We start from the raw sequence: 11,542 nt of genomic DNA, 5'->3' as shown, positions 1-11,542 counted from the left end.
TAGATACAGGTGTATATTGTGCTGGAGGCACAAAACACCCACTAACCCCTGCAGATGCCTTTATTATAGAACACCAGAGATAAAGGGGTATATACAGATGTATACTGTGCTGTGCTGGAGGCACACACAACTTCCAATAACTCCTGCAGATGGCTCAAATAGAGAAGAGCTATGTAGGTGGATATAGCGGTGAGTACTGGGTACAGAGCACGCAGACAGCACGCATAAGCTTCTAACACTACTGACTGCAAGCTCTATTATAAAAGATAGATCACTAGCTATATAGGTGAATATAGCGGTGTATACTGCGGTCAGGGCACGCAGACAACAACCACTACAGAAGAGCAAGATCGAAAATCGGCCGATAACGATCAGTGTATACTGTGTTGAAGGTACACAGAGCACCTACTAACTGCTTCAGACGCCAACACACTACACAAGGCCGCTGCGCTGGCGGCCTTATATAGTGTGGGGCGTGTACTACACAGTCTGAGCTATGATTGGCTCCTGGCTCTCCTCGCTGCTGGCGCTGTGATTGGCCAAGCATGCGGGGTCACAGTGCATGCTTGGCCAATCATGAGCCAGCAATGCACTGCGCCATCGCAGTGCATTGTGGGCCGTGAGCGCCACACGAATTTGGCGCGATCGGCCCATAACGTTCGGAATTCGCCGAACGGGCGAACAGCCGATGTTCGGGTCGAACGTATGTTCGCCTCGAACACGAAGCTCATCCCTAGTTGTAGGACTCATGTGCATCTATTGTATCAAATAACCCTGCTCATTGCACTGTATCAATAAAAGTTCCTGTTGGCTTTGCAGAGGTTCGGTATGTTGATAAGGCTGACCATCAATCAGTTTCTTTGATTAACCAACACCTTTCCCAACCTTCTGCCTTGACTAAACCTTTCTGCTGCCCAACTCAACCTTTATTATGATTCATGAACTGGTCTGTGCCTCTACATTATATTTTATGTGATTACGATTTACTGTCAGTGGGGCAAAGCCAAAGGGAGCTGCCGATGTATTTTTTTCTTTTGATGTTTGGTGGGCAGAACGAAGATTGAAGTCTGAGAACGACTTAGACTTTTCATATGGACGTGAACCTTTATCCGCTACTTTTAAAATGGATTCACAGATTTCCTTGATCCACCGCTTATCTTGGCTTCTTACGATTGCAGTGCACGTGTGTCATTGTGTATTGTGTTAGAGGCAGCCTATTCATTTGAATAGGATGCCTAATACACCATAATGCTAACATACCATGCTTTTGCACCCTTGCTGCTTTTCTAGCCAATGGAAGTAGAATGGAAGTAGTTGTGTTAGAAGGTTGCTGGAGTTGTAGCCTACGATGGCCTTTGGACTCTGTGTGAAAGCTTTGATTGGCTTAAATTGTCACATGGTCCTCCATACTCTGAAGTACAGGGTAATACTTTAACTGCCAGAACTGAACAGAGAATCAGGGGAGCAAAGGTAACATTAGCACTGTATATGCCCAGGGTAAATGCAAATCTGTTGTTTTGTCCTAAAAAGCAAAGAAAAGCACAGACTTGCTTTAAAACTGCCTAAACCTTTCTTTATCAATTAAAAAATAATTTGATGTTTTCCTATTAGCCCTTGTACACGCGGTCGGACATTCCAACAACAAAATCCGTCGGATTTTGTCAGACGGATTTTGTCCGAAACTGGTGTTGCATACACACGGTCGGACAAAGTTATCGGAAAATCTGATCGTTCGTAACGTGATGATGTTATTTCGTTACGACGGGACTACATTCAGGCTAGTAGCCAATAGCTTTGGTCTCGTAATTTGATCTGAGCATACGTGGCACTTTGTCCGATCGGAATTCTCTACAAACGATCGGACAAAGTCCGATCGGAGCATGTTGTTGGAAAATTTTATAGCCCAGCTCTAAAACTTTGTCGGTCGGATATTCCGATGGAAACAGTCCGATGGAGCCCACACACGATCGGATTTTCCGACAACACGGTCTGATCGGACATTTTCCGTCGGAATGTCCGACCGTGTGTACAAGGGCTTAGAATCATATCTGTATAATGAAGCATGCTTTTATTTAATCTAATCCTCTTTCTACTTCCTGATAAAAAATCTCGATTGCTCCTCTCTGGTCTCAGCAGGATAATGTATTGCCCCGTACACACGACCGGACTTTTCAACATCAAAAGTCTGACGGAATGATTCCGGCAGACTATTCGATCGTGTGTGGGCTGCAACGGACTTTTGATTCGCAAAATCTGACAGACTTTAGAAATGGAACATGCTTCAAATTTTCCCAACGGAACTCCGCCGGACCCGGTCCCCGTCGAAAAATCCGCTCGTGTGTATGCTACTCCGACGGACTAAAACCGACGCTAGGGCAGCTATTGGCTACTGGCTATGAACTTCCTTATTCGAATCCAGTCGTACGTCATCACGTTCGACTCCGTCGGAGTTTGGTGTGATGGTGTGTGTCCAAGTCCGTTCGGTCGAAAAGTCCGCCAGAACCCCGTCGGAACTCCGTCGGAACTCCGGCGGAACTCCTTTGGAGGTCTGTCGGACATAAGTCCTCTCGTGTGTACGCGGCATAACACTTCGATAGGAATATACAACCTAGCAGTCCAGCACTGGAGGCCAAGATGATAAATATCCGAACAACCACTGTGTATTTGCCACTGGTGCTCAGATAGGCCGATATGAAGGAAATCCAGACAGAGCAGAAGACCAGAATCAGTTTGGCCTCGTTGAAGCTTCCTGGAAGATTCCTTGCCAGAAAAGCAACTAAAAAAACTTACCATGGCCAGAAAGCCCATGAACCCCAGTCATGTAGGAAAAAAATTTCTGTCCTTCGTTGCATTCAAATATTATCTTATAGTTTTGAGTGTTCAGTTTTGAAAATGGAGGTGATCTGGAAAGCCACAAGGAAAAAATGCTGACCTGAAAAACTAAACAAAGCCCTACAACATTACGAGGAATGGTGGGACCCAACCATTTCCTCAAGGGACTGTTCAGTCTTGTAGCTTTAAAGGCAAGACCATGATAGTCTTGGGAAAGACTGAGAAGATGCTGATGGAAAAGGCCAAACTGAAGAAGGTTCTCTTAGAAGTGAAAGGTTGACCAATGAACACCAGGCAGCAGAGGAAGCAGAGAATTAGAGATACCAGCAGGATGTATCTCAGCTCCCTATTGGTGGCTTTGATGATGGGTGTGTCCTGATATGTAATGAAGATGATTAAGATGCAGAGTGTGTTGACTGACAATATGACAACCATTATTGCTAATACAATTCCTAATGGTTCATTGTATGAGAGGAACTCATACACCGTCGGTATACATCTGTCTCTCTCCTCATTGGACCACTGATCGAAGGGATATATGGTGCACTCATCAACATCTAAACAAGAATGTAGAAATTACAGGTGTTTGTAAACAGATGATGTTTACAGTCGTTGTACCTAAAAGGAATATATGGCCAACTTTATGTACTATTAATAATATCAGTTGGGGTTAATGCAATACAGTGACTTGCAAAAGTAATCACCCCCCCCCCCCCCCCCCCTTGGCATTTTTCGTGTTTTGTTGCCTCACAACCTGGAATCAACATGGATTGTTTGAGGATTTGCATCATTTAATTCACAGAACATGCCCGCAACTTTGAAGATTTGTGCTTATTATTGTGAAGCAAACAACAAATAGGACAAAATAACAGAAAAAGTAAATGTGCATAACTATTCACCCCCCTAAAGTCAATACTTTGTAGAGCCACCTTTTGCGGGTATCACAGCTCCAAGTCGCTTTGGATAAGTCTCTATTAGTCTTGCCAAATCTTACCACTGGGATTTTTGCCCATTCCTCCTTGCAAAACTGCTCCAGCTCCTTCAAGTTGGATGGTTTGCGCTTGTGAACAGCAATCTTTAAGTCTGACCACAGATTTTCTATTGGTCTGAGGTCTGGGCTTTGAACATAGATCATTCCAACACATTTACATGTTTCCCCTTAAACCATTCAAGTGTTGGTTTAGCAGTATGTTTGGGGTCATTGTCCTGCTGGAAGATGAACCTAGTCTCAAATCACACACAGAGAGGTACAGGTTTTGCTCAAGAATATCTCTGTATTTAGCACCATCCATCTTTCCCTCAACTCTGACCAGTTTCACAGGCCCGACTGCTGAAAAACATCCCCACAGCATGATGCTGCCACCACTATGTTTCACGGTGGGGATGGTGTTCTTTAGGTGATGTGATGTGTTGGGTTTGCGCAAGACATAGCGTTTTCTTTGATGGCCAAAAAGTAAAATGTTTGGTCTCATTAAACCATCCTCCATACATTTTGGGAGTCTTCCACGTGCCTTTTCGCAAACTCAGAACGGGCCATTTAGTTTTTTTGCTGAAAGTAATGGATTTTTTCTAGCCACTCTGCCATAAAACCCAACTCTATGGAGCGTACGGTTTATTGTCATCCTATGTACAGATACTCCAGTCTCTGCTGTGGAACTCTGCAGAATTTTGGTGTGCAGCCGTCTCTTGGCAGGTTTGCTGTTGTGCCATCTTCTTTCCATTTGGTAATGATAGATTTGATGGTGCTCCTAGGGATCATCAAAGATTTGGATATATTTTTATAACCTAACCCTGACTTGTACTTCTCAAAAACATTGTCCTTTACTTGTTTGAAGACTTTCTTGGTCTTCATGGCAGTGTTTGGTTAGTGGTGCCTCAAAAAGGTGTGTATATGTAATGGCAGATCATGTGACACTTAGATTGCACACAGGTGGACATCATTTCATTAATTATGTGACTTCTGAAGGTAATTGGTTGCACCGGAGCTTTTTTTATGGGCTTCATAACAAAGGGGGTGAGACCAGGGGAGGGCTAGCATATATACAGGTGTGTGGGGGGTACATACAGTATGTTCCAGACAGATCCGAATCACTGCTCATCTTGTCTTCAGGTCTCTGACATATATAGGGACACCACATTGCAGGATAATTTGATTGGTTGCAGGCTGATCGGTAAGTTAAGATAGAAATTTTCTTTGGTTTTGTTTATCATTTTTCATAACCCCCTCAAAGAAGGGCTACATAATAATAATAATAATAATAATAATATATCTGTGGATCCAACAGCTGAGATGGAATATTAATATCACTATAACTCTTTGGCTTCCTGATTATTTCTCACATTGTTCTGATCGTTTCTGATTGTTCTGGAGAGATCTGCTGATCACCTCAGTAAATTCTTGGATGAGGTGATCAGCAGATCTCTCCCCTCCCTCCTGTTCTGCACACAGAGATATCTTAGTAAGCTTTCCTCTGACCCCCTCCCTCAGACACTTATCTACGTAGTTTAGTTTCTCTCTTCTCTTCTATTCCAGTAAATCCTCCTCTGCCTCCCTCCCTCCGACTCCTTCCCTCTGCCTCCCTCCCTCCGACTCCCTCCCTCCGACTCCCTCCCTCTCTTAGTTTCGTTTCTCTCTTCTGCAGTCAGCGATGGCGTTCTCCGATGCGAGGAAGGAGCTGGACTGTTCCATCTGTCTGAACATTTATACCAATCCCGTGACACTGAGATGTGGACACAACTTCTGCCGGGAATGTATAGAAGATGTTCTGGATACACAGAGGGAGTCTGGAGTTTATTTCTGTCCTGAATGCAGAGATGAGTCCCGGGAGCGACCTGAACTTATCAGGAACATAACACTGCGCAACATAATGGAGAGTTTCCGATCTACTGAGCCAGAGGAGGAGGAGGAGAGCCAGATCCTCTGTACGCAATGTATTCACTCTCCTATACCTGCTGTTAAATTTTGTCTGATGTGTGAAGCTTCTCTGTGTGATGACCATCTGAGAATCCACAGCAAGTCACCCCAACATGTCCTATCTGACCTCACCAATCCCCAGAAGAACAGGAAATGCTCTGTCCATAAGAAGATCCTGGAGTATTACTGCACCGAGGACTCGGCCTGTCTCTGTGGGTCCTGCAGGCTGCATGGAGACCATCAGGAACACCAGGTGGAGGCACTGGAGGAGGCCTCTGAGAAGAAGAAGGAGAACCTGACCAGTGCTCTGCAGAAGTTGGTGAAAAAGAGAGAGGAGGTGAAGGAAAGCATCAAGAGTCTGCAGAAGTACAAAAGAAAAGTACAAGACAGTGCAGACGGTGTAACCAAGAGAATCACCGCCATATTCAGAGACATCAGAAGAAAACTGGACATCCTGGAGAGGAGAGTTCTTAAAGAGATAACTATGAAGGCAGAGAAAGTCTCATTCCCAGCCTCGGATTTAATACAGGAACTGGAGATAAAGAAGGACGAGCTGTCCAGGAAGATGCGTCACATCGAGGAGATATGTAACATGAAGGATCCACTGACTTTCCTACAGGAATCAAACAAAGGTGACTTGTGTGATACTGAGGATGGAGATGAGGAGGATAAAGAGAGACGTGATAAACTCCTTCATGGTGGGGGGGATCTGGATGTGACTGAAATCTCACACATATTACATACAGGATTATCTGATATAATAACAGAGGTAAATAAAGGGACAAATGTACCAGAACCTGCAAATATAACACTGGATGAAGACACAGCTCATAATTACCTAAATATCTCAGATGATAGGAAGACCGCACACAAGACGATTAAAAATCTGAATCGCCCTAATACACCAGAGAGATTTCAGGTCTACCAAGTAACAAAAGGTGGTTTTTATGATTCTAATCAATACAAGGATGTGATATCTCCTCAGGTGATGAGCAGTCAGAGTTTCTCCTCAGGGAGACATTACTGGGATGTGGATGTTGGGGGATCATCACACTGGAGAGTTGGGATGTGTTACCCCAGTATAGCCAGGACAGGAGCGCAGTCAGAGATTGGATGTAGTGTGAAGTCCTGGTGTCTGGAGAGGAACGGTGATGGGTTATTAGTGAGACATAACAAGCAATCAACCAATATAATGGCCAAAATCCCAGTACACAGAGTCCGGGTGTGTCTGGATTATAAGGCGGGGCTTCTCGCTTTTTATGATTTGGATATTCCCATCCGACACCTCTACACCTTCACCGACATCTTCACCGAGCCCCTCCATGCTGCAATATACGTAGGGGGAGGTTGTATAAAGATAGGAGGAGGGGAACAGAACATGTGACAAATTTGCCCAGAGACTGGTGACATCACGGGAAGGCTGATTCTCATCAGTGGGACATTCCATAGTATAAAGTAGGAGGCTTGGGTTCCTGCTGGATCGCCTATGATTAATTCATCCATACAATTCTTCTATTGACAACTGACAAGTTATTTAGACGACATTTTCCAGCATGTCTCAGAACATAGCTTTGCCGCGCACATAGATTGTTTAACCCCGTAATGCCTGAACATAGTTTTGCTATTTTGGCACGTGTTAGTAAAATGCTAGATATTTTTTTTTTCAAATGATCAGATACTGATATTTCCCCTGGGTGGCACACAGACCCCTATAATGATTCCCAAATACATAACAGGCTCTTAAAGGTTCTTTGGAAAGACAAAATTACATTTTAATTAAACTGTATCTTTTTATTTTTTATTTTTTTTGGCAATGTCACTTTTACTTTAACACGTCCTACAGCAAGTTTTACAAAAAATGTGCCTAGAGTCCCCAAAAATGCATACCAGACCCAGGGCCGGATTAACATAGGGGCTTGTGGAGCTGCAGCTCCAGGCCCCTCCCTCAATATAGGCCCATGCCAGGGGCTTATCAATATCTGTTGTGCCTTCCTGAAGGAAGGTGAGCCCTCTGTGCACTGCACACATGGAGGAGACAAGTGTTAGGTCTCTTTCACACGGCTGATCCGTTCAGGTCCGCCTGTCAGTTTTACATGCTCCATAGAGGTCTATGGAGTGTCGGATGTCAGCGGTGACATGTCCGCTGATATCCGACCCGCTCTGATCCAAAAAAGTGTGACGGAGGAGAAACCTACTTTTCCATCCGTTATCGGATCAGATCGGGTGACGACGGACTCTGCGGTCCGTCGTCATCTGATCTCCCATAGAGGAGAGCGGCGCTCTGACTCTGACAGGTCCGTCCTTGCGCAGTGTGAAGAGACCTGTCCTCTGCATGCTCAGCGGGGATCGACGGAGCGATCCGTGATGAGCAAGTGGATATCCACGGGCCGGATCATCACTGATCCATCCCATGTGAAAGGATCCTTAGTTACTGCAGCCGAGTCTTGTCTCTGCAGATGTCTGACTCCTATCACAGGATCTGTTACACTCACTCAGGTCCTCTGTGTCTGGGGGAGGGGCGCTGATGTTGTCCTAACCAGCAGGAGCCCGGGAGGAAGGACATCTCCCATGCTGTTGAGATAAGGTTAGTACATTTGTTAGGGAGGTGTTGTGTAATTATTGTGCTAGGGGATAGACTGCTGCTTCCCCCATGTAATGTGCTATCTTGTGCCCAGTGCCCACCATGTGATGTGCTGTGCATTGCAGTGTCCACCATGCAATGTGATGTGCCCACCATGTGATGTGCTGTGCATTGTAGTGCCCACTATGTAATGTGCAGTGCCCACTATGTCGTGCTGTGCCTTGCAGTGCCCACATGTCATGTGCAGTGCCCACCATGCCATGTCATGTTCATTGCAGTGCCTACTATGTTATGTGCTGTGTATTGCAGTGCCCCCCATGTAATGTACTGTGCCCAGTATGTCATTGCATTGCTCACTATGTAATGTACAGTGCCCACCGTGTCATGTGCTGTACATTGCAGTGCCCACCATGTAATGTGCTGTGCCCACCATGTCATGTGCAGTGCATTGCATTGCTCTTCATGTGATGTGCAGTGCCCATTATGTCATGCTGTGCCTTGCAGTGCCCACAATGTAATGTGCAGTGCCGGCCATGTCATGTACTGTGCCATACAGTGTCTGCCATGTAATGTGCAGTGCCCACCATGTCATGTGATGTGCCACCCAGTGCCCACCATGTCACGTGCAATGCCCATCATGTCATTTGCTGTGCTTTGCAATGCCCGCTATGTAATTTGCCGTGTCCACCATGTCATGTGCTGTGCCATGCAGTGATCCCATTATGTAATGTGCAGTGTCCACCATGTAATGGGCTGTGCTCTGCCCACCCTGCCATGTGTTGTGCTCAGCATGTAGTGTGTTGTGCCCACTGTGTAATGTGCTGTGCTGTTCATCAGTGCCCACCATGTAATGTGCAGTTTCTAACATGTAATGTTGCATTGCCCACCATGAAATGTGCTATGCCATGCAGTGCCCACCATGTAATGTGTTGTGCCCACCATGTAATGTGCTGTGCCATTCAGTGCACACTATGTAATGCACTGTGCCCATCACATCATGTGCTGTGCCATGCAGTGCCCACCATGTAATGCGCTGTACCCACCATGTAATGTGTTGTGCCATGCAATGCCCACCATGTAATTTGCCCTGCAGTGCCCACCATGTCATGTGCTGTGCCATGCAGTGGCTACCGTGTAATGTGCTGTACCTACCATGTAATGTGCTGTACATTGTCCACCATGGCATGTGTCATGCAGTACCCACAATGGAATATGCTGTGCAAGGCTCACCATGTCATGTGCAGTGTCCACCATTTGATTTGCTGTGCTCACAATTTAATGTGCTGTGCTGTGCTGTGTTGTGCAGTGCCCACCATGTCATGTGTTGTCAGTGCCCACTATGCCATGAGCACTACCCACCATATAATATGTTGTGCCCACCATATAATGTGCTGTGCAGTGCCCACTTGTAATGTGCAGTGCCCATCATATAATGTGCTCAGCTGTGCCCGCCATGTCAAGTGCTGTTCCCACCATATAAGGTCCTGTGCCCACCGTGTGCATGTGCTGTGTTGTGCCCACCATGCAATGTACTGTGCCTACCATATACTGTACTGTGCCTACCTTGTAATGTGCTGTATTGGGCAGTGCCAACTGTGCAGTGTGCTGTGCCCGCCATGTAATTTTCTGTGCTTTGCCCATCATTAAATGTGCTGTATCCATGGATCCACCATGTAATGTGTTGTGCCAACCATCTAATGTACTGTGCTATTCCCCCCTCCCTGTGTGTCCCCCCACAGACTCACCCCCTCACTCTCACCACCCTGTCTATCTCTGTTTCACCCCCTCACCCCCTCTATCTCTCACCCCCTCTCTTTCACCCTGTTCTCTCTCTCATCCCCTTCATGCCCCATTCTCTCGCCCCCTTCAACCTCCTCTTTCCTACCACCCTCTCTCTCTTTAACCCTCTCTCTATTCCCCCTTTTCCCACCCCCTCTCTCTCGTCCCCTTTCTCTCTCTTTTTTCATCCCTCTCATCCCCATCTCTTTCAACCCCCATCTCGCTATCACCCCCCTCTCTCATCCCCTCTCTCTCATCCCCTCTCTCTCATTCACCCCTTTTCTCTCTCTTTTCCCCTCCCTCTCATCCCCTCTCTTTCAGCCCCTTATCTCGCTATCACCCCCCCCCCCCCCCCCCACCACCACTTGCTTGCATCCCTCGCTCTCTTTAATTTAACAAAAAAATTTAGCATTTTCATTTTATTTATTTTCATAGAAAAGTTCACCAAAATCCTTAGCACCAGGCCCATGATGCTCTTAACCTGGCCCTGACCAGGCCCTTCAAATCCGGTATGCATTTTAAGAAGGTATCCCATGAAAAAGAAAAACAGGCACGCATTGCCCCCTTCTCCTGAACCATACCAGCCCACATGCCCTCAACATGGGTGGGGGGGGGAGGGGCTTTTCAGGGTGGAACCCCCTGGCAAAGCACTTTGTCCCTTTGTTGATGAGGACAAGGGCCTCTTTCCCACAACCTTGGCTCGGTGGTTATGGGGGAGACTGTGGATGGGGGGATTATCTAAACCTGGAAGCCCCCTTAAAAAGAATGTAACCTAGAAAAAAAAAGACACGTTTGACAAGTCCTTTATTAAATAAAGAAAATGCCCCTTGTAACATTTATTCATCAAAGAGTACTCCTATTCTAATGTTTCATTGTCATAAAGTACTTTTAATCTATTTTAATGATAGAGTATTCCTAGTCTAATGTATCACTATTATAAATTACCTGTACTTCTAATGTAATACAATGATAGAGTACTCCTAGTCAAATGTATCATTATTCTTAAGTACCGTATGTCTGTAATATAAATATATCGATTATAATAAATTTAAATCGAAAGTGTTCTGAATTATCAATACTATTAAAATTGCTGTAATCCAAAAAAAAGAAAAAAAAGAAAAAAAATGGATCATGTTCTTTTAACCACTTCACCCTTGGAAGGACTTAATGAACGGGCCATTTTTTTTGCGATACGCCACTGTGTCACTTTAACTGACAATTGGCGGGGCGGCGTGCGATACCGTAAATAAAATTGATGTCCTGTTTTTCCCACAAATAGAGCTTTCTTTTGCTGGTATTTGATCACCTCTGCGGTTTTTATTTTTTGCGCTGTAAACCAAAAAATGACCGTCAATTTTGAAAAAAAAATAAAAAAAATTGTTATATTTTTTACTTTCTGCTATAAAACATATCCAATAAAAAATATATAAGAAAAC

At 45.2% G+C, this 11,542-nt stretch overlaps 1 protein-coding gene across 1 annotated transcript; it reads left to right on the top strand.

Annotated features, from left to right (window-relative positions):
• Positions 1 to 5,434: 5,434 nt before the first annotated feature.
• Positions 5,435 to 11,178, top strand: LOC143989257 (E3 ubiquitin-protein ligase TRIM39-like). Its single transcript, XM_077489327.1, has one exon. The coding sequence runs from the start codon at positions 5,481 to 5,483 to the stop codon at positions 7,128 to 7,130; it is 1,650 nt and encodes a 549-aa protein (XP_077345453.1). The 5' UTR covers positions 5,435 to 5,480; the 3' UTR covers positions 7,131 to 11,178.
• Positions 11,179 to 11,542: the final 364 nt, after the last annotated feature.

This window comes from Lithobates pipiens, unplaced genomic scaffold (genome assembly GCF_037356315.1).
Source record: "Lithobates pipiens isolate NorthernLeopardFrog02 unplaced genomic scaffold, aLitPip1_a1.2 Scaffold_18, whole genome shotgun sequence".
NCBI classification, from domain to species: Eukaryota; Metazoa; Chordata; class Amphibia; order Anura; family Ranidae; genus Lithobates; species Lithobates pipiens.
The sequence above is the reverse complement of the archived record's forward strand: the minus strand, read 5'-3'. Positions and strand labels throughout refer to the sequence as shown.